Below are 23188 nucleotides of genomic sequence, written 5' to 3'. Positions count from 1 at the left end.
TGGTGATAATATCTCCTCCTCGCTGACAATCAACACTGGTACACCTCAGGGGCATGTGCTTAGCCCATTGCTCTACTCTCTCTAAACTGGCTTGTACAGGAGAGTGAGGAGATAATTAATCAAAGTTACAGGGAAGTGGTCACCCCAAAGTTGCAGGAGGCGAGTAGCTGGGTGACTGTCAGGAGAAATGGAGATAGGCAGGTAGAGCAGAACACTTCTGTGGCCATTTCCCTCAAAAACAAGTATACCGTTTTGGATACTTTTGTGGAGGATGACCTCCAGGAGAATGCCATGGTGACCAGGTTACAGGCACTGAGCATGGGCCCATAGTGCAAAAAGGAAAGAGAGAGAAGAAGGGAGCAGTAGTGATAGGGGACTCAATAGTGAGAGAAATTCTGTGGATGTGAACAGGACACCCAGATGGTATATATGTTGCCTCCCAGGAGCCAGGGTCAGGGATATCTCAGATCACGCTCACAACATTTTGGAGAGGGAAGGGAGCAGCCAGATGTCTTGGTATATATTGATACCAATGACATAAGAAGGAAAAGCAAAGAGGTCCTGAAAAGTGAATTTAGAAAGCTAGGTAGAAAGCTGAGAAGCAGGATCTCCCAGCTAGTAGAATCACAGAATCATAGAAATCTCCAGCATATCACAACATTTTGCTGACCATGTATTGTAACCTACTCTAGAAACTGCCTAGGATTACCTCACTGCACAGCCCTCTATTTTTCTAAGCTCCATGTACCTATCTAAGACTCTCTTAAAAGACCCTATTGTAATTTCTGGATTGTAGCCTGTGTCATGCACCAATAAGGGTAGAAACAGGATGATTTGGCAGATAAGTGCGTAGCTAAGCACCTGGTGCGGGGGGGGGGGCGGCGCAGGGCTTCGGGTTCTTGGATCATTGGGATCTCTTCTGGGGAGGTACGACCTGTTCAAAAGTGATGGGTTGCACCTGAACCCGAGGGGAATCAATATTCTTGTGGGCAGGTTTGTTAGGGCTGTTGGGGAGGGTTTGAACTAATTTGGCAGGAGGGTGGGAACCAGAGTGAAGGGATTTAGGATAGGACAGATGGTAAAAAAGTTAAGATAGCATGCAGTCAGATTCTCAGGAAGGGCAGTCAGGTGATGGGATTTAGTTGCAGCCAACAGGCTGAGTGTCAAAACATTAGGGATGCAGAATCAGAAAGAATAGCAAATACGGTACTCAAGATGTTGTATCTAAATATGCGTAGTATAAGAAATATGGTGGATGATCTTTTTGCACTATTACAGATTGCCAGGTATGATATTGTGGCCATCACCGAATCATGGCTGAGGGATGGTTGTAGTTGGGAGCTGAATCTCTAAGGTTACACATTATATCAGAGGGATTGGGAGGTAGGCAGAGGAGATGGTGTGGCTCTGCTGGTAAAGAATGGCATTAAATTAGAAAAAAGATGTGACCTAGGATCGGAAGATGTTAAATCCTTGAGGGTTAAGTTAACAAACTGCAAAGGTTAAAGGACACTGATGCTAGTTATTTACAGACCTTCCAACGGTGGCTGGGAGATGGACCATAGATTACAACAGAAAATAGAAAAGGTGTACCAAAATCATTAGAAGAGAAAAGATGAAATATGAAAGTAAGTTAGCAATGTTATGGTAGTCATGGGAGATTTTAACATGCAGGTCAATTGGGAAAGTCAGGTTGGTAACAGATCTCAAGAGTGAGTTTGTTGAATGCCTAAGAGACGGCTTTTTAGAGCAGTTTGTCATCGAGCCTACAAGGGGATCAGCTATACTGGATTAGGTATCATGTAATGGACCAGTGGTGATTATTGAGTTCAACTTGAAATTTGATTCAGTGGAGTAAGGGAAATTACAGAGGTATGAGAGAGGAGCTGGCCAAAGTAAATTGGAAGGAGCTGCTGGCAGGGATGTCAGCAGAGCAGCAATGGCGTGTGTTTCTGGGAAAAATGAGGAAGGTGCAAGACATATGTATTCCAAAAATGAAGGAATACTCAAATGGTGAAATAGTACAACCATGACTGACAAGGGAAGTCAAAGCTATTGTAAAAGCCCAAAACAAAGCAAAAATTAGTGGATAGAGGATTGGGAAGTTTTTAAAAACCTATAGAGAGCGACTAAAGAAACCATTAGAAGGGGAAAGTTGAAATATGAAAGCAAGCTAGCAAATAATATCAAAGTGGATAGTAAATGGTTTTTCAAATATGTTAAAAGAAAAATGAGAGTGGATATAGGACATCTAGAAAATGAGGTAGGAGAAATGATAAGGGGGCATGGAGATGGCTGATGAACTAAACGGATATTTTGCATCAGTTTTCACTGTGGAAGACACTAGCAGTATGCCTGATGTTGTAGTGTGTGAAGGAAGAGAAGTGGGTGCAGTTACTGTTACAAGAGAGAAGATGCTCAGAAAAATGAAAGATCTACAGGTACATGGTCAACTGGACCAGATGAACTGCACCATAAGGTTCTGAAAGAGTTAGCATTAGAGATTGTGGTGGCATTAGAAGTGATCCTTCAAAAATCATTGGACTCTGGCATGATGCCAGAGGACTAGAAAACTGGAAATGTCACTCCACTCTTTAAGAAAGCAGGAAGCCAGCAGAAAGGAAATTATAGACCAGTTAGCCTGACCCCAGTGGTTGGGAAGATGTTACAGTCAACTGTTAAGGATGAGGTGATGGAGTACTTGGTGACATAGGATAAGATAGGACAAAGTCAGCATGGTTTCCTTCAGGGAAAATCCTGCCTGACGAACCTGTTGGAATTCTTTGAGCGGATTACGAGTAGGATAGATAAAGGAGATGCAGTGGATTTTGTATATTTGGACTTTCAGAAGGCCTTTGAAAAGGTTGCACACATGAGGCTGCTTACCAAGTTAAGAGCCCATCATACTACAGGAAAGTTACTAACATGGTTAGAGCATTGGCTGATTGGTAGGAGGCAGTGAGTAGGAATAAAAGGGTCCTTTTCTGGTTGGGTGCCAGTGTCTAGTGATGCTCCGCAGGGGTCGGTGTTGGGACCACTTCTTTTTATGCTGTATATAAATGACTTAGGTGATGGAATAAATGGCTTTGTTGTCAAGTTTGCAGATGATACAAAGACCGGTGGAGGAGCAGGTAGTGTTGAGAAAACAGGTAGGATGCAAAAGGACTTGGACAGATTAGCAGAATGGGCATGAAAATGGGAAGGATGTTTCCCATGGTGGGAGAGTCTAGGACAAGGGAGAGCAGGCTCAGAATAGAGGGACCCCTTTTCAAAACAGAGATGCAGAGAAATTTCTTTAGCCAAATGGTGGTGAATTTGTGGAATGTAGCTGTGGAGCCCAGGTCATTGGGTGTATCTAAGGCAGAGATTGATAGTGTCTTGATTGGACATGGCATCAAAGGTTACAGGGAGAAGGCCGGGAACTGGGGTTGAGCAGGAGAGAAAAAGGGTTCATCCATGCTTGAATGGTGGAGCAGACTCGGTGGGCCAGATGGCCCAATTCTACTCCTACATCTTAAGGTCTTACCCATGACTATGCGGCTAGGCATAGCTCAAATACCATCTATAAATTTGCTGATGATACAACCATTGGTAGAATCTCAGATGGAGACAAGGCGGCGAGATATACCAACTAGTGGAGTGGTGTTGCAGCAACAACCTTACACTAAATGTCAGAGAGTGAGCAGTTTCAAGTTCTGGGTGTCAAGATCTCTGAGGACCTAACCTAGTCCCTTCATATCGATGCAGTTATAAAGAAGGCAAGACAACAACTATACTTTATTAGGAGTTTGAAGAGATTTGGTATGTCAACAAATGCACTCAAAAACTTCTATAGATATACTGTGGAGAGCATTCTGACAGGCTGCATCACTGTCTGGTATGGGGGTGGGGGCTACTGCAAAGGACTGAAAGAAGCTGCAAAGGGTTGTAAATTTAGTCAGCTCCATCTTGGGTACCAGCCTACAAAGTACCCAAGACATCTTCAAGGAGCGGTGTCTCAGAAAGGCAAACCTTTCATTATTAAAGACCTCCAGCACCCAGGGCATACCCTTTTCTCACTGTTACCATCAGGTAGGAGGTACAGAAGCCTTAAGGCACACACTCAGCGATTCAGGAACAGCTTCTTCCCCTCTGCCGTCTAATTCCTGAATGGACATTGAACCCATGAACACCACCTCACTTTTTTAATATACATTATTTGTTTTTTTGCAAGATTTTTAATCTATTCAATATACATATACTGTAATTGATTTAGTTATTTATTATTTTTTCTTCTTCTATATTATGTATTGCACTAAACTGCTGCTGCTAAGTTAACAAATTTCCCAACACATGCCGGTGATAATAAACCTGATTCTGACCAACATTTATCCTTATGTAATCTACCTCTTCACACTTGAAAAGTCATCTTTCCAGGAGCCTTTTCCACATTGATTCATATTTTACCATCTCTGAGAACTGCCACTATTTCAGGCTCTTCACCACCAGAGCAAAATCTTGTTGTTTGCGTTTTCAAAATCTTCTTTTGTTTGTTTTGGATCCCAAGTGAATGCCTACAGTAAAAATTTCTCCCCAAATTTCTTCTTTGCTTTTTTACCCCCAATTCTGTTGCTATCAAAATAGATGATGTTAACATATTTCATTTTTTTTTTCTTCCAACGAATGAAATATCAGGTGTTTTCCAATGTACTCCATTTTACTTCAATAATAGTGACTAATTGGTGACTAATTTTTGACTCTCCCTTTGCCTCACAATACTACTCGACTTACTTAGTTCTACCAGCAGCTCACTTCTAATTCCCACTTCCCATCACCCTGGACGCGCTCTCGCTTCAATGCTACCACCAACGTGGTGGTACAGGAGCCTGAAGACACACACTCAACACTTCAAGGACAGCTTCTTTCCTTCTGCCATGTACCCATGTATACTACCTCACCATTTCTTTTGCTCTCTTTTTGCACTACGTAATTATTTCTTTATATATTTCTTATTGTAATTGATAGTTCTTTATTATTATGTATTGCAATGTATGACTGCCACAAAACAAATTTCAGACACAATGTCACAAAGGTTATTACATTTAATATTTACATGTATCAACCAAACAAACAACTTCAAGCCAGAATGCTTGGGAATAAATCACATCTTTCTCAAATAAATTTAGCTTTTGTAGCTTCATGAGAAGTGCAATTATGGACAAGTTTAATGGACAAGTGCAATATGACTCAATTACAGTTGTTACATAGGTACATTAAAGGGCAATGGCAAAATCCAACAACAATTCTCTATTTCAATGAACTTAGACTGTAAAACATGTTTAGAAAATTGAAACCTTCACACATGGTTTTCCTTTCTTCCAGTTGGTCACTGACTTAGCTAAATATTAGCTACCAAAACATGAATTCTACAAAGTTATCCAAATTGAAGATGTCTGGTCTTCTCTATAATGCAGAACACATTAACAAAGAATGCACAACAAAACAAATCTAACACCACAAGCCAATCTCATATCTTATACGGATCACTGTCTTGTGAATATATGGATATATGTTAACCTCAATTCTCTACTTTGTTAAAACATTTCTTCTTACAACTACCACAATGCTCTGCACACTGAAAACCCTGAAGTCAAGTATTCTGAATCAGCAGTGTCAGCCTCACCCAAGTTGCGTTGTCTAAAAAAATAGCTTGATACAAAAATTGGTATGTTATTGTTCACATTCATTTGGGATAATCGCTTTATTCAGGATTTTTTATGTAATGGTGACATTCAACAAGAAAATATGTAATATCCATATCTGGCCAATGTGCTACACCACAGCATATCACACATTTTATTAATAAAAGGATAAGATTGGAACACCATAATTGATGGCTGCTTTCAAGTTGCATGGCTCCAAGTTCAAGTCCCAACATTGTGACTTGAGCACCTAATTAAGACCAACACTTCCATTTATTATCTGTAGTGCAATTTATGGATTAGATGTTAAATTCATTGACTGTAGAAGAAAACTATTTTCCAAGTTTCTTGGCCACTATTTATTCCTCAAACAATGTCTCCAAAAAGAATAAATGGTCATTTATTCAAACAGTTCCTATGATAATATGATATACCAAGCTGCCAACAAAATTGATAGCATTCTTCAAATGCAACAAATTGGTGTTTAATGACACCAATAATAAATACGTTTTCTTTTCATTGTTTTTCTTAAAAAATATCTTCTTGTGACCAGTTTTAAACAAAGCCCCTTTCAAGCAAACCAAAGGAGCAATGCCATCCAAGCATAGATTTTGCTCTGAACAAATTATACAATTACTGGTCATATTTGTCAGATTACTAAGTACAGAGTTTAGTTACAAGCAGGAAGTCAAGAGGTGGCAAATTAATATAGCAATTTATAACTAGTAAGATCGATAGAGATCCTTTGGAATGTTAATGTTTTAAACTAATAGATGGTGCACAATAATCTGGTATATCACTAATTCAAATATTAGCTGCTAATAGAATGTATGTGCAGGTCAGCAGACTTGTTATAATGAGGTTAATTTCCAAATATGGAAATCACATTCAGTTCATTGAAAACAATTTGTATTCATTGTCAATAAGTCATATTAAACATCCATTTCTTGTCTTATTTGACACAAGTCACCCATTTAAAAATGCAGCATGTACTAAAGTTATGTAATAGTTAAAATAAGAAAACCACTATTATTACAGATATTGATCTTTCTCCAAAAGGTATAAATATACTATTTCACATTAAATACTCCTCTTTTTAGGAATTCAGGTCAGTTCATTTAGTTAATTAAGATATCAACTTTGTCCACATAAGCATGAATTAACTTGGAGGAATGGAATGGTGCAATGTGTTAGATATTCATCTTTCAACTCCGGGACCTCGGTTCAGTTTCATCCCAGACTGAGAAAACAGACATCTTCCAATTTCTAGTAAGCAAGTGAATTATTAATTTGGTTGGGTTAGCCTCAGTCTAATTCTTAAATGTCAGGAGCTCGAATTTAATCTACTAATCTGTAATAAAATGCATTCTCTCTCAGCAGCCAAAACTGCTGAAAAACAGCCCAAAGATGGATCCTCAAAGAAGTGCCTCTTTCAAGTCTTCAAGTTAGAATATTAAAGAAATGATTAAAATAAAGTGTTCTGTGCAGGTGGCAGATATTGGGAAAACTACTGAATATTTTAGGTGATTGATTCCATTTAGCACATGAATAGAATAGACATGCACCACCATATTGATTGTTCCTCAAAGTGGTTTATGATGTGCTCATCCCACACACCTTTTTATCTGTAGATATTACCTTGGTTTCAGACAGGACTTACAGCTTGACTCCATCTTTTTCAGTCTGCAGAAGTGCAGCAGAACATGGAGAGAGAATCCATATCATTATGGTAGGGCTTTTCAAAAATGGCTCTGTAACATTAGTTGCAGATGTTTAACAATAATTCATATCTCTAAAAGGAAAAGTACCAATCGACTGGTTTCATTTTTCAGTTTGCTTGCCAATATTGAACTGGTGCTAAATATAATTATTGCAATTATATTTATTTTGCTTCTTCTTCCGATTCAGAATATTGTAAGTGTATTGTAGCTAGCATTTTCAAATAATCTGCTGATTACTGCAGAATTTGTTGAACACTTTACATACTGGAATTATACAAGAGAACACATTTTGAGGTAGACATTCACCTTTGATTGTTTGTATTAAACAGGCAATTTAGTACCCAGTATACTCCCCTCCAGAGTTGGTTCCTCTGAAGATAATTAAACACAATGCTGAGAAGGGAGCATATTAGAAAACATATTAATGAGGTTACTCAGCATTTTTGAAAAAATTCTAGTTTCTACCCTCACGAGTCAGTGGCCAACCACATTAAAGCTAAAAGTATCCTTTCAATAGCCATTGGACACTAAAACACTCCACAGTCTTAGACAGAGTATGGGGGGGGGGGGGAGGAAGAAACATGATACTTTGATGTCAGTAAAATTGTTCCACACATTTTTTTTAAATGAAGAATATATCTTCCAGCATTCTGCTTTCTTCAAGTTCTTCATCTGAATTGCCACTACATGTTGGAGTTGTTCTGATTCGTACAGGCCTTTGATGGTATCCACTTAGAGTTAGGTTGTTTTTCCTTGGTGTACTGTACATCTCTTTGATGTGCATATTATGCTTTTGTGAGGAAACAGGGCTCAGCGTATCCACCAAATGAACAAGAGATGCCTCGTAGCTTTAGGATATTCGACAAAAGTGGGAGAAAGCATTAAAATTAGTAGATTTGACAATTTCTTCATAAAGACATGCAAAAACAGTTTAAGATGGGTCATTTTGAAAGCACTTTCATAAACATTTAAAGCTCATAATTCGGATCACAAAGCACATGATCTTCTGCATAAGCAAAATAACCATGATAATGATGGTTGACCTTATAATCTCATTTTAAATATTGTGTTGAATTCAGCATGCAGACAATTTATAACGCCTGAAAGCTACATTTAATGCCTGCTGACTTGAATCTATACAATTTTAATGTATAGTAAATAATGTCAATTATAAACTCAAAATCTGAACTACAGAAGGTGAAAAATTCACCAACTACAACTACCTCTTAAAGTGAATTTACCGTTCTTCCTTTATAAATAATTTCATAAATGGACACGCAATTCTCTTCAAACACTGGCCTGGATCTTCTGTTCCCAAGCTGGAGTTAATAATGGAACATAATATTTCCCTGCAAAAGGTTCATTTCCCAGCCTCGATATTAGTCTCAGCCAGTGGCAGCATCTTCTGCCTGCAACCTGGTCTTCCCACTGGGGTTCCTGAAGCAATCCAATGAGGCAACACAAGCATAGCCAAACAGATCTTGTGGCCCACTGTGTCCATGCCATCAGACACCAATGTGCACTAAACCCCATTTACCAGCACACCGTCTGAAGCCTTCTATGCCCTGGTGATTTAAGTGCTAACCCAGATACTAATGAGCTGTACACTAATGACTCTGTCTGCACCACCATGTCGGACAACTCACTTATAGGGAAAAGTTTCCTTCTCTTCACTCTATGCTCCTCATCATCTTGTATTCCTCAGTTTCCCATAGCTGACTCCTCCCAATATAAACAAATCCATTTTATTTGCTGTCTCCAGCCAAATACAAACCTCAATCCCAGGCAGCATCCTAATGAATCTCCACTGCAACTCTCCAATACAATCATGTCCTACCTACAATACGTAACCAAAATGGTACATAGTACTCCAACCCTCCATTGACTTAACTAATATAAAGTTGTACCATAACCTCCCTGCATGAATATTCCATGCCCTGGCAAATATCCCCAAACCTTTCACCACCTTATCTTTGGACTTGTACACTAATGTCCTTAATAATTCCTAGGACTCCATTATCCTATTACCCAGTTTCCACAAGTCTGATACAAGTACGGAAGTTGCATTGATATTATTTAGAGACATCAGCAGCAAGTAACCATTGGGTGCTTCCAATGCATTGGCAGTTGTTGGTGCCTGGAGGTTTATGGTAGGGAGTTTCTCCCTTTTGCAGCCTGCTATCGGGGACTCGGGAGTCGATTGACTCGGGACTTTGAGACTTTTTTTTTACCGTGCCCATGGTCTGTTCTTTATCAAATGATGGTATTGCTTTGCCCTGCTGTAACTATATGTTATAATTATGTGGTTCTGTCAGTGTTAGTCTTTGGTTTGTCCTGTTTTTCTGTGATATCACTCTGGAGGAACATTGTATCATTTCTCAATGCATGTATGCATTTCTAAATGACAATAAACAAGGACTAAGAGTTCTCATAATCTAAGTAGAAAGGTAAGTGGAACATTTTTATTAAGCTAGTTTGATGTTGTTTAATTATTTAAAATGTACATGCAAAGTCGTAAATTCTTTGATTTCTGAAATTGTTTTAGAGAGTTCTAATGTGTAACTGCATTTGATTATCAAAACTGTGCCCAAAATTCAACAAGCTGCCAGATTTCCAACAGGTCTATGTCCCACCTCTGCTATTTCTGCAAGAAACACATTTCACATAACCACCATTCTGCAAGGGAAAACAATATGCTCCATGGGTCCCCTTTAAATCTTTCCCCTGTTACCTTAAACTTGTATCCTCTACTTTTTGACTCCTGCACACTGGGATAAAGACTGTGACCATCAACCTTGTGATTTTATATACTCATGAAAGGTTCCCCTCAGTCATCTTTACTCTCAGGAAATCAGTCCCAATATATCCAATATCTCCTTATAACTCAAGTCCTCAGGGCAACATCCTTGTAGATGTTCACTGCATCCTCTCTTCCACACAGAAGGTAGTGAGAGCATACAGAATGAGCTGCCAGAAGAAGTGATGGAGACTGGTACAATTACAACATTTAAAGTACATCTGGACAAGTAGATTGTTGGAGACGTTTAGAGCAGGAGTTCCCATCCTTTTTATGCCATGGACCAATACCATTAAGCAAGGTATCCATGGACCTCAGGTTAGGAACCCCTGGAAGATTAAACACACAGGCAAATGGGAGTAGCTCTGGAAGGCACTTGGGTCAGCATGGATGCGCTGGGTCAAAAGACCTGTTTCCGTGTTGTATAATGTTGACTCACAGTAACATACAATAGGAAACTCAGGATTCCCCATGAAGGCTGAATGCAGGTGCTTTGCAAAGCAATCACATAGCCTGGCTGGTTTCTCCAATATACATTAGGCCACCTGAACATTGAATGGAATATAGCAGATTGCCATAAGTGCGAGTGAATATCTACAATAATCATTGGATCTGGCTATCAGATGCAAGTCCTACTGAGTATACATAGCAAGTACATGTTCATTATGAACTAGATCATTCTGGGTCAGGTCAAGTGGTGCTAGCTCTGTTCGGTACTTCTGGGTCTGATTTGCCCTCTGCTCTTGAATAGTGATGAATACCAATCCATATCAAGGCTGTACAGAAAATCATTCTTTCCCTTTTTATTTCTGTAGATTTCAATGGGTCAGGTTGGATAGGGACAGACATGAAAAAAATCACTAGCACGTGGGTTCTAGTCAAATTTATTTTTATACTCCAGCAGACCTCCAGTATCCAAAACTCAATGCTAAACTAGCTTTGAGCTACCAGCTAATCACGTTCTATATGGTTATTCAAATCTTGCTTGTTTTACAATGTGATTAAGACCATGTGAAGAAAATGCATTTCAAAGTTTTTTTTTGAAGCGAAGTGGAGCACAAGCTTCTAACAACAGAAATCAAGCATTACTGCATTCTGAATATTTCAGTCAATAATAAACTTCCATCAAATGAGGATTGAGATGTATAGTAAAAAAAAAATTATAAAACTGAAGTCAATCTATCTCTCACATTAGACTGCTCAAATGGAACTGAATTCAAGGAGGAGTTATGAGGTAGGAGATTCATAACATTAATGATTCCCCATCCTCTCATTTTTTTTTTCCCTTTTAAGCATGATTTTACTTGTAACAAAATGAGTCTGGCATTTATACTGTACCTGGTGCTTGCTGTATGAGAAGGTATGCAATATATAAAAGTATTCAGGAAGAAAACACTGATGTAAAATTAAATGCAAATTAAACCCTCCAAAAATATTCCCATAGATCTAACGGGAACAAAGGCTACTGCCAGTACAGCAGTCATTAGCAGACTAGTATCTAGTTACATATCCAGAGACTTGGACAAGGATCTGGAGACAGGAGTTTAAATCCCACTACAACAGCTGGGGAATTTAATTCAGTTAATTAAATAAATCTGGAATAAAATGTTAGCATCAGTAATGGTGATCATGAAACAATCCTTTAGGTTATAAAGACCCATCTGCTTCACCATACCCTTTGGGGAAGAAAATCTGCTCTCCTTACCCAGATTGTCCTATACGTGACCTCAGATCCACTGCAATGTGAATGACTCGGAAAACTGCCCTCTGGCCGAGAGCGACAGCTGTTCAGGATGATAGCTGAACTTCACCTTCTCAAGGACAGCGTGTGATGGACAAGAAATACCGTATTCATTAGTAACTCCTACATCATGCAAATATAAAGAACCCTGAACAACATTGCTTTTTGGAAAAAGAAGTGGTTAAAACATAAGCTAGAAATTGATTTGAGAGAAGCAGAAAAAAGATATTGCTTCTTTGATGAAGATGCAAGTTGCTTGGACACAAAGTCACAGAATATGGCTTTCAAAGTATTTTTAAGGAGTTTGTAACCAGAAATCTACTGCAACCATCACGTTATGTAATAAGTGCCTGTTTAAACAGTCATCCAGTTACCCAACTAAAGCAAAAGCACATTTATTAGTGCAGTATTTATTCCATATATCCCTAGTTAAAATTCTAGACATAAACCAACTTTTGCCCCAATGCCCAACACTGAGATATATTAACCATGAAAATTTTCGGTGTCCAACATGCTTCTACAGCACAAACAGGACAAGATGATCAAGAACAGATCAGAGGTTTGGACAGCATCAAGAAAAATATCAAATATTGAGGAAAGGGACAATCAGAAGTCAGGCATATAAATCAAGGTAGGTCCAGAGGAGGAGGGTAGCAGGTTAAGGGCAGGTAGGTAGGAATGTCAGAGCTGCGAATGGGTCAGGGTCTTTGAAGAGCATGTCAAAAAGGAGGTACAGAAGCCTGAAGGTACACTCTCAGGAACACCTTCTTTCCCTCTGCCATATGATCCCTAAATGGACATTGAACACACGAACACCTCACTACTTTTTTATTTCTGTTTTTTTGCACTTATTTTAACTTAACTATTTAATAGATATGTATATGCTTAATGTAATTCAGTTTTTTGTCTCTATATTAATTTATCATGTATTTCACTGTACTGCTGCCATAAAGTTAATAAGTTTCACGACATATGCCTGTAATATTAAACCTGATTCTGATGATGATTAGAAGTTTGAATGATGTTGACAGTAAGGTGGTTGTTGGAGAAAAACACAAAAGCAAATCTTGAATGTAAGATATAACACACTAATTGGTTCATAGACAAGGCATCCACTGGTAGTAGTCACCTTATAGTAGATAGAACCAGGCCTCGAACATCAAATTCTTTGCTTTGTCCAAATGATCCACATAGTTCTTGGGCTTTGAATGTGCAATGTAAAAATGTGAATTTCACAACTTTTGAAATCACTGTCCATGCCCAAGTGCCATCACATGTTTGCACATCAAATAAATTGAGAGCCCAGACAAATTTTTGAAACACCATGGCGGTGATGAGGAGGCATTCAGGAGAGTGATAGATTTGCTGGTGAGTGGTGTCGTAACAACCTTGCACTCAGCATCAGTAAGACCAAGGAATTGATTGTGGACTTCAGGAAGGGGATGTCAAGGGAACACAGGCCAGTACTTATCAAGTGGAACGGGTGAGCAGTTTCAAGTTCCCAGGTGTTAACATCTCTGAAGATCTATCCTGGGCCCAAAACATTAATGTGATTACAAAGGCGGCACAACAGCAGCTGTATTTCATTAGGAATTTCAGGAGAATTGGGTATGATACCAAAGACTCTTGCAAATTTCTACAGATGTATCATGGAGAGCATTCTAACTGGCTGCATCACCATCTGGTATGGAGAGGCCACTGCAGGATCGGAAACAGCTGTGGAAATTTGCAAACTCAGCCGACTACATCATAAGCACAAGCCTCCCCACCATCAAGGACATTTTCAAAAGGTGATGCCTTAAAAAGATAACACCCATCATTAAGTACCCCCAACTCTAGGACATACCCTCTTCCATTGCTAATATCAATGAGAGGGTACAGGAGCATGTAGACACACATTCAATTTCTTCCCCTCTACCATCAGATTCCTGGATGGACAAAGAATCCATGTACACTACCTCAATACATTTTGGCTCTTTTTGCATTACATGCTGAATGATTTTTAAAATATATTTCTTATTGCATTTTATAATTTTTTAATATTACGCATTGCAATGTTCTGCTGCCACTAAACAACAAATTTCACGACATATGCCAATGATATTAAACCTGATTCTGACTAAATGTGCACACTACCATCACATTAGATTGGACTGATTCAGATTGATCCAGGAGATTAAAACTGAGCATCCAAGCAGCATGGGGTAGTCATTAGCAGAAAATAAATATCCTTCTTCAAATTAGGTGTTATGAAGTTTGCAATTTCCCAAATTAGTGCAACTGCAAAAAAAAAATTAAAAATAAATCAGGATAAAGAAACAGATTTAACAGGTTCCCAATCCACTACCCTAAACATTCTGCCCCTCTTCCACTAGCATATTGAGGCCGCGTCATCATAATTACTCTTAAAAACCTCACCAAGGCTTTCTCAGTAGCACCTTCCAAACAATCTCTACAACTTAGAAAACCACGTGAACAATGTATTTGCACCATTCTTCCTTAATCATTATGTCTAAGTGAATTCCCTATCCAATAACACTGTGGGCACATCTTTCTCCATAAAAACTGCAGTGGTTCAAAAAGGTGGTCACCACTGCATATAACAGGATAATTAAATTAAAAAATTGATCTTGCAATAAAACCCATGACCCATAAATGAATTAAAAAATGCAGTCCACCTGGAGTTTCATGTTCACCCAAGCTTTTATAAATCACCCTGCAAATATTGCTATTGACACCTAATGTAATCATACCATAGCTATTTCTAATCTTGAACCAATGACTTGTAATGCTGTACAATTCAGATTGTGTCCTTCCCCAGAATGCAGCTCATTAACAGTATGGATGTAAAACAACAGCTCACCATAAAAACTGTCTGAATTGACCATATTGTCACCTTCCACCCTTCCAAAGAGTACAGTCAGGTTCCATGCAATAGGCCAAGAAATTCATGTAAAAGCCACATCTATCAAAGCATAATTCAACCGTACTTTGCCAACAACCACATAAGAACGAGATAGACATTTACAAGACACTAACAATGCAGGCACTGGGACGTCACGAAAATGTTGTGGTTAGTGAGACGCTATTACAGCTCAGGACATCAGAGTTCGGAGTTCAATTCGGACATTGTTTGTAAAGAACATGTAAGTCCTTCCTGTAAGCGCATGTGTTTCCTTTGGGTGTTCAGGTTTCCTCCCACATTTCAAAGACGTATCGGTTAGTAAGTTAATTGGTCATTGTAGACTATTCTGGTTGAGGTATGGTTAAATAGGTGGGTTGCTGGACAGTGCAGTAAAAATAGCCTTTTCTTTTTTAAAAAAACAGAAGTTTACCCAATGCACCAGAAAGTGCCCAAATGTCCTAAATTGCTTAATCATACCTAATAGTTATAAGGACATTTAACATACTTTCTGTGCGGCAAGACACTTTGACCAAAACTTCAAGGATCAGTGCAAGTATCATGATCTCAAATGAATAGCAGTTAATGTGCCATAGAAAGATTCAACATCTGTGCATTAGGGGGAAGGACAAAACAAAACAACCAAGGTTCACTTGCTGTACACAAGACAATTTTAAAGTCTGCTGTTAAAAATTTAGCATTGATGAAAATATTAGCATTTCACTATGCAAGCTGCACCCATTTCATGAAATGCCAGCACAGAACAACTTGGTTGGTTATGTGCCCATTGAAACTGCCCATCTTACACAGCACAAAATTTGATGGTTCTAATTTTATTATTTCACTTAATTTGGATAACTCTTTCATCCAAATCCAATCACTGATACCCACATCTTCAGAAATTGCTTTGGAATTCCATCCTTAACCTTCTCTAAGGCATCTTTTAAGCTTCATCCACAGATTATGCTTTTGGTCATCCAAGTTAAGAACTCTTGAGTGAATTTAATTTTCCTTCCAGACCATGAACTGCTTCAATTACAGCGCAAGAGAAACTACAAGGTCTTCAGCCCACATCCGCACTGACTACCGAGTATCCATTTCACATATTACCACAGACTCACCCCAGATTCACCTACATTGTAGGGACAATTGAGTCAGCAAAAAAGCTGGCAAGCAGAATATCTTCGTAAACACGAGGAAATCTGCAGATGCTGGAATTTCAAGCAACACACATAAAAGTTGCTGGTGAACGCAGGCCAGGCAGCATCTCTAGGAAGAGGTACAGTCGACGTTTTGGGCCAAGACCCTTTGTCAGGACTAACTGAAAGAAGAGCTAGTAAGACACTACTAGTTACTAGCTCTTCTTTCAGTTAGTCCTACGAAGGGTCTCGGCCATAAATGTCGACTGTACCTCTTTCTAGAGATGCTGCCTGGCCTGCTGCGTTCACCAGCAACTTTTATGTGTATAACCAGAATATCTTTGCCATTTTGGAGGAAACTGGAGCAGCTGAAGAAAGACTATACAATCATAGAAAGAATATGCAAACTCCACACAGACTGCACCAAAGGTCAGGATTAAAATAGCTAAATTTGCAGGAAAACTGAATAACTGTGTTCATCTAATGAAAAGGATATATTACACCAATGAAAATACAGAACATAATAACAGGACTTGATTGTTAAACTTAGCAGGAATGATTGGGCAGGCTGGGGTTCTTTTACTACAAACACTATGAGGCACCAAATTATTAATCCCTAATTTTGAGATTAAATTTGCCTTGTAACCAATTTGAACCTATGTGCCTTTGTTCTCCAATGATGGCATACCTCAGAAAGAATATTTGAAATTAACTTTCCAGACGTTCTCATGTTGTATACCTCTTTGTACAACACGACTCCCCATTGAATTGACTTTCAAATCTGAGAATCCCATATCACTCCAATTTTGCTTGATACTTCAATCTTCTGACATTAGGGACAAGCTTTACCACAAGACAACTCTGTTTAAATCACTAACAGCTCATAATGAAGCACTAACATAGTTATTTGTAATAGAACTGGGTGGGTTCATGAATTTTGTATTTCCATTTCAGTATACAAATGTTGCTAAAGTAGCATAATTCTCTTAATTAGCATAAACCTTTGAGAGCTCCCAGTTTTAATGTATGTATATGCAAGTTTATTCCCCATGAACCAAGCATTTAGCTATTAAACATTTCAAATGCTCTCTCTAGAACATACTAAATAATTCATGAATTCACACAGTTCTCAATGCTGCTTTTAGTGGGATTCAAACACAGCAGCATATGCACTTGAACACTATTCAATCCATTATTTTATTCTAAAATTAAGTTATGACTGCATAACTATCATCAATTTTCATTTTTATAATCACTTAAACTAGTGAAAAATTCCTGGCCTTCATCAAACAACTTCAGCTCTGTTCCTTAACTAATCACTCTACAAGTATTTTTTATGAACACCAGTAGTTTTACATGGATGATTCCTGCAAATACACATTTTTCAGTTCAGTTTTTCCTACCCAACTCTGTATCAGATGGCTCCAGAAACCATTTATTGGAATATAAATTTTAAATGGTTTTTTTTTTTAACCTACAAGTGCCATGCAGCAGCAACATCCTAAACTTAACTCATTACTTTGCTCATTTTTTAAAGATTATATGGTTTTGTGTATTATTGAAACATTAAACACATTTCCACCCCTGGATAGAAATTATTCAGCTCTGAAACTTTAACTAATATCTCAACCAATTGCTTAATTTCAATGACTTATTTCTCTACAGTTTATCATACATAATAAATTGTGTCTTCCTACCCAAAATGTTTTTAACTCAGTAATTTCCATCACAGGCATGAGAACTAATTGAACTATCAAATTTAAGATTATGTGGCCTCATCACAAGATCCAGAAAGACAATTGGAAGGATTGAAAGAAGAATTCAAAGTAATCAATAGTACCATTTAATACTCAGTTGAGAACAAGTGAAATACAGTTAACATACTTTTATACTTTGAGGTACAAAATGACATTATGTACCTGATTGCAATTCAAATTTAAACTACCAGGATCTCTAGTTGAAGAAGGCAAGAAAACCAGATTTAAAAGTCTTCCAAAATTAACTTTGGTTGCTTCTGACCATACTGAGAGCTGACAGATCCAGCATACATTAAACTCAATGTAAAGTCCACAGAGCACATCAATCATTGAGCACATCTACATGAAACATTGCCATAGAAAAGCAGCATCCATCATTAAAGATCCTCACCACCCAGGCCATGTTCTTTTCTCACTACTGCCAGCAGGAAAGTGGTACAAAATGCCTCAGGACTCGCACCATGTTCAAGAGCCATTACTACCCCTCAAACATCAGGCTCTTGAACAAAAGGGAATAACTACACTTATTCTATTTCTGGCAGTCCCACAACAAATGGCCTCACTTTAAGAACTATTTATCTTGCTATTTCATATTATTTCATACTCAGTTTTATTGCTATTTATTTATATTTGCATTTATAGTTTGTTGCTCATTGAACCCGTCTACAGTTACTGTTTCATAGATTTGCCAAGCATGCCAGCAAGAAAAAAAATCTCAGGGGTGCATGTGGTGACATGTATGTACTCTGATAATAAATTTTACTTTGAACTTGAACTTTGATCTAGAACTATAAAGGGTCAGAGGTTCTGCTGACTGAGTTGAAGATGTGGATTGCAGCACAGTAAATGCAGGTGGCAGAGACAATGGAGTTTTTGACCTCTGATGCTTATGCAGACGTATTACCAAAAATGCAGAACGGATCAATTTAACAAGTCTATGCTGGCCCTGATTTTGCTAAACTGTGTCCTTCACCTACAGTTGTAAGAAAAAATCTGTGAACTCTTTACAATTACTTGCTTTTGTGCATTAATTACTCATAAAATGTGGTCTGATCTTCATCCAAGTCACAATAATAGACAAACACAATCTGCCTAAACTAATAACATACTACTTCTCGTCAACACAGAGTACACCATTTAAACAATCACAGTCAAGGTTCAAAAAAGTATGTGAATACTGGGGTAATGCCTTCTACAAAAGCTACTGGGGTCAGGCATTCTAATCAATGAGATGACATTGGAGGTGTGGATTGTAGAGGTGCTCTGTCCTTAAAAAAAGACACACAAAGTCAGGTTACCAACAGAGCCTGCTCTTCTCAACAAAGATCTGTTTATTTGCACTATGCCTCGATCAAAACAACTTTGAGGAACTGAGAAGAATTGTAGAGATGCATGAAGCTGGAAAAGCTCACAAAGGTATGTCTAAAGACCTGAGTGTTCATCAGTCCACAGTAAGAGAAATCGTCTACAAATGGAGGAAATTCAGTGCTGTTGCTACTCTCCCTAGGAGTAGGCTTTCTTCAAAGATCACACCAAGAGCACAATGTGCAATGCTGAAGGAGGGTAACAGCAAAAGAACTGCAGAAATCTCTAGAACTTGCTAAAGTCTCGGTTCATGTGCCCATTGTAAGAAAAATACTGAACAAGAACGGTGTTCATGGAAGGACAGCATGGAGGAAACTATTGCTTTCCAAAAAAAACAACAAACACATTGCTGCAAGTCTCAAGTTTGTAAAAGACCACCTGGATGTTCTACAACACTTCTGGGACAATGTTCTGTGGACAGATGAGAAAAAAAAAATGAACTTTTTGGCAGAAATGCACTATGTTTAGAGGAAAAAGTGCACTGCACACAACACCAAAACCTCATCACAACCATAAAGCACAGTGGAAGGAGCATCATGGTTTGGGGCTGCTTTGCTGTCTTAGGGCTTGGACAGCTTGCATTGTTGAGGAAACAATGAATTCAAAATTGCATCAAGACATTTTCCAGAACGTCAGGATAGCAGTCCATCACCTGAAGCTTAATAGAAGTTGGATGATGCAACAAGACAATGTTCCGACACACAAGAGTAAATCAACAACAGAATGGTTTAAAAAAAGAAAGTGTGTTTTGGAATGGCCAAGTCAGAGTCCAGACCTTAACCCAATTGAGATACTGTGGCATGACCTGAAGAGGGCTGTTCATGCAAGATGTCCCAGAAATACTGATGAATTGAAACAGTTTTGTATGGAGGAATGTCTAAAATTCCTCCTCACCATTGTGCAAGTCTGATCGACAGCTACAGGAAATTTTTGGTGGAAGTTATTGCTGCTGAAGGAGGTTCTACCAGTTATTAAATACAAGGGTTCACATACTTTTTCCAGCCTGGAATGTGAATGATTTAACACTGTGGTCAATAAAGTCATGAAAATTATAATTGTTTGTATTATTAGTTTAGGCAGATTGCGTTTATTATTGTGACTTAGATGAAGATCAGACCACATTTTATACAACTGTACAGTCAACTGCTCACGTAGTCATTCATCTTGCAAGTAGCTGCTTCCACAAATCTATAACTAATAGCAGGAACATTCTGGAACAAACCAGAATGCACTGCATGGGGCTGGAACAGAGAACATGATCAAAGCCTGAGTCAGAAGAACCCTGGTCACAAACCCCAACAAAAAAAAAAATCTGGCAACATGAAAATAGGGCAAAGCTGAGCACACAAAATGTTATAGAAACATAGAAAATAGGTGCAGGAGTAGGCCATTCAGCCCTTCGAGCCTGCACCGCCATTTATTATGATCATGGCTGATCATCCAACTCAGAACCCTGCACCAGCCTTCCCTCCATACCCCCTGATCCCCGTAGCCACAAGGGCCATATCTAACTCCCTCTTAAATATAGCCAATGAACCGGCCTCAACTGTTTCCTGTGGCAGAGAATTCCACAGATTCACCACTCTCTGTGTGAAGAAGTTTTTCCTAATCTCAGTCCTAAAAGGCTTCCCCTTTATCCTCAAACTGTGACCCCTCATTCTGGACTTCCCCAACATCGGGAACAATCTTCCTGCATCTAGCCTGTCCAATCCCTTTAGGATTTTATACGTTTCAATCAGATCCCCCCTCAATCTTCTAAATTCCAACGAGTACAAGCCCAGTTCATCCAGTCTTTCTTCATCCCATCCCAGGAATCAATCTGGTGAACCTTCTTTGTACTCCCTCTACGGCAAGGATGTCTTTCCTCAGATTAGGGGACCAAAAATGCACACAATACTCCAGGTGTGGTCTCACCAAGGCCTTGTACAACTGCAGTAGTACCTCCTTGCTCCTGTACTCGAATCCTCTCGCTATAAATGCCAGCATACCATTCGCCATGCTGTACCTGCATGCCCACTTTCAATGACTGGTGTATAATGACACCCAGGTCTCATTGCACCTCCCCTTTTCCTAATCGGCCATCATTCAGATAATAATCTGTTTTCCTATTTTTGCCACCAAAGTGGATAACTTCTCATTTATCCACATTAAATTGCATCTGCCATGAATTTGCCCACTCACCCAACCTATCCAAGTCACCCTGCATCCTCTTAGCATCCTCCTCACAGCTAACACTGCCGCCCAGCTTCGTGTCATCCACAAACTTGGAGATGCTGCATTTGCACTTGAAGATGTTGTGAAGCTCTAGCATTCAGAAACATTAAATATTTAAAGCAAAGTAAACCCATCACTTGAAAAACAATGAAAAAGATTGCAGAAAACAAATTATTTAAAACATATAACATAATTATCCTTTCCCCTCTCAATCATAAACTCCACATCAGAATGAAAAGAGAAAATACTGGGGGAGAAAAACTCAGACCAAACAGGGTCTAGAATGATAAAACATTAAAGCACATGAACAGCCCTCCAGCCCATCTATTCCATAGCAAACTATTATTCTGCTTAGTTCCAATGACCTGCACCTGGACCATAGCCCTCCACATCCCTCCCATATTCGTACTTATCCAAATTTCTCAAAATGCCGGAATCAAACCCACACCTACCACTTCCTCTCGCAGCTTGTTCCACATTCTCAACACCCTCATGTTACCCTTAAACCTGGGAAGCGAAACAGTTAATGTTTCATGTCCAAACCTTTAGGCAAGGCACTGCTTCTGTCTAATGTACTGACTTGTTATCTCATTTTCTCAATGAAGTTTTTGACCTAGAACATTAATCATTTTGTTTTGCACAAATGCTACTTGGCTTGAGTTTTTCTACATTTTCTGTTTTTATTAATGAAATAAATGGATTTGTGGACTAACAGACATTTCTAAGGGGGGGGGTGCATGAAAATCTCAGAGGATTTGTGCTTCTGAAACTGGATGCTATGCAGAGTCCAGGAGTTCAGTACGCAGATGAGACAGCAAGGCTTCTCTAAGATTGGGTGCAATTGCTTTCTGGCACTTACACAGGTAAACACTAACAGTTTGCTGGAATTCCATTTAAAAATGCAGCCCATTAAGTCAATCAAAATGCAAACTGCTCAAACAAGAAGAATTTTATGAAGTCTATCTGAAAATTACCAGTTAACAGGACTATTTTCAAATGAGCAAACAGAAATCGTCAACCAGCTACAATTGACAGATGCAAAATGTGATTCTCTTCAGGACATAAAAGTCATAGAAGCAGAGACACAAAACGAAGTTTTAAAGGAATTAAACCTGAGAATAAAAAAAAGTACATAATGCGTAATGCAAATCACCCTACAAAACATTTGATTATTATACTAATCAAACTGAGATAGCAAAAATAATCCACAAGAGTTTCTTGGTTACAAAGGATATAGAGACTTATGAAGTGTTCACGATCATCAGAGGATAGCTAGCCACTCTTAAACTGTTGTCAATTCATGGGACATTAAGTATAAAGCTCTTCAAGGCAAGGAAATGAATATCATTATGGAAATGCAAGTTTTTTTTCCCTCTGTAGTCCCACATTTACACTTGAACTGATATACAATTGTTCCAAGCACTCAAAAAAGTAGCTCTGACTGTCTGAACAGCATCCATTTGCGATGGGGAGTAGAATACTGAACAGAACTTGGTGCCCAGACGCACCGAATTAACATCTTAATTCTTAGTGTACTCAACCAGGCAACAAGTTCACGAAGTACCAAGTCAACTGAGTAAAAATTGGGAAAAGTTGTTAATAAGAATAACTTGTATAGCACTTTTCATACAAACCAATGTAGTTCAAAGTGCTTTACAGGGGATAAAGTACAACAAGAAAATAAAAGATAAAATATTAGTTAAAAGCAAGGCTAAAAGAATAGGTTTTGAGCTGCCACTTAAAACTGTCAACCGAGTCTGCATCCCTTATAGTTTTAGATACTGAGTCTCACAATTTGGGAGTTTAGTTCAAAAAAGCTAACCTGTAAAGTTATGTTAAACATTGTTATTTTCCAGTCAGAATACACTTGA

At 38.6% G+C, this 23188-nt stretch overlaps 1 protein-coding gene across 4 annotated transcripts in view; it reads right to left on the bottom strand.

The window, feature by feature from the left end:
* Positions 1 to 5044: 5044 nt before the first annotated feature.
* The window catches only part of kiaa1328 (KIAA1328 ortholog), a 150149-nt gene continuing 132005 nt past the window's right edge, over positions 5045 to 23188 (bottom strand). For 3 of the 4 annotated variants that reach the window (XM_063042770.1, XM_063042767.1, XM_063042771.1), the window contains one exon: positions 5045 to 8250. In XM_063042770.1, the coding sequence (XP_062898840.1) occupies positions 8025 to 8250 (226 nt within the window). In that variant the 3' untranslated portion in view covers positions 5045 to 8024. The remainder of the gene's footprint in view (positions 8251 to 23188) is intronic. The other variant, XM_063042769.1, reaches the window with a different exon arrangement.

This window comes from Mobula hypostoma, chromosome 3 (genome assembly GCF_963921235.1).
Source record: "Mobula hypostoma chromosome 3, sMobHyp1.1, whole genome shotgun sequence".
Lineage (NCBI taxonomy): Eukaryota > Metazoa > Chordata > Chondrichthyes > Myliobatiformes > Myliobatidae > Mobula > Mobula hypostoma.
Note: the sequence above shows the minus strand (reverse complement) of the source record. Positions and strands in the feature narration are given on the sequence as shown.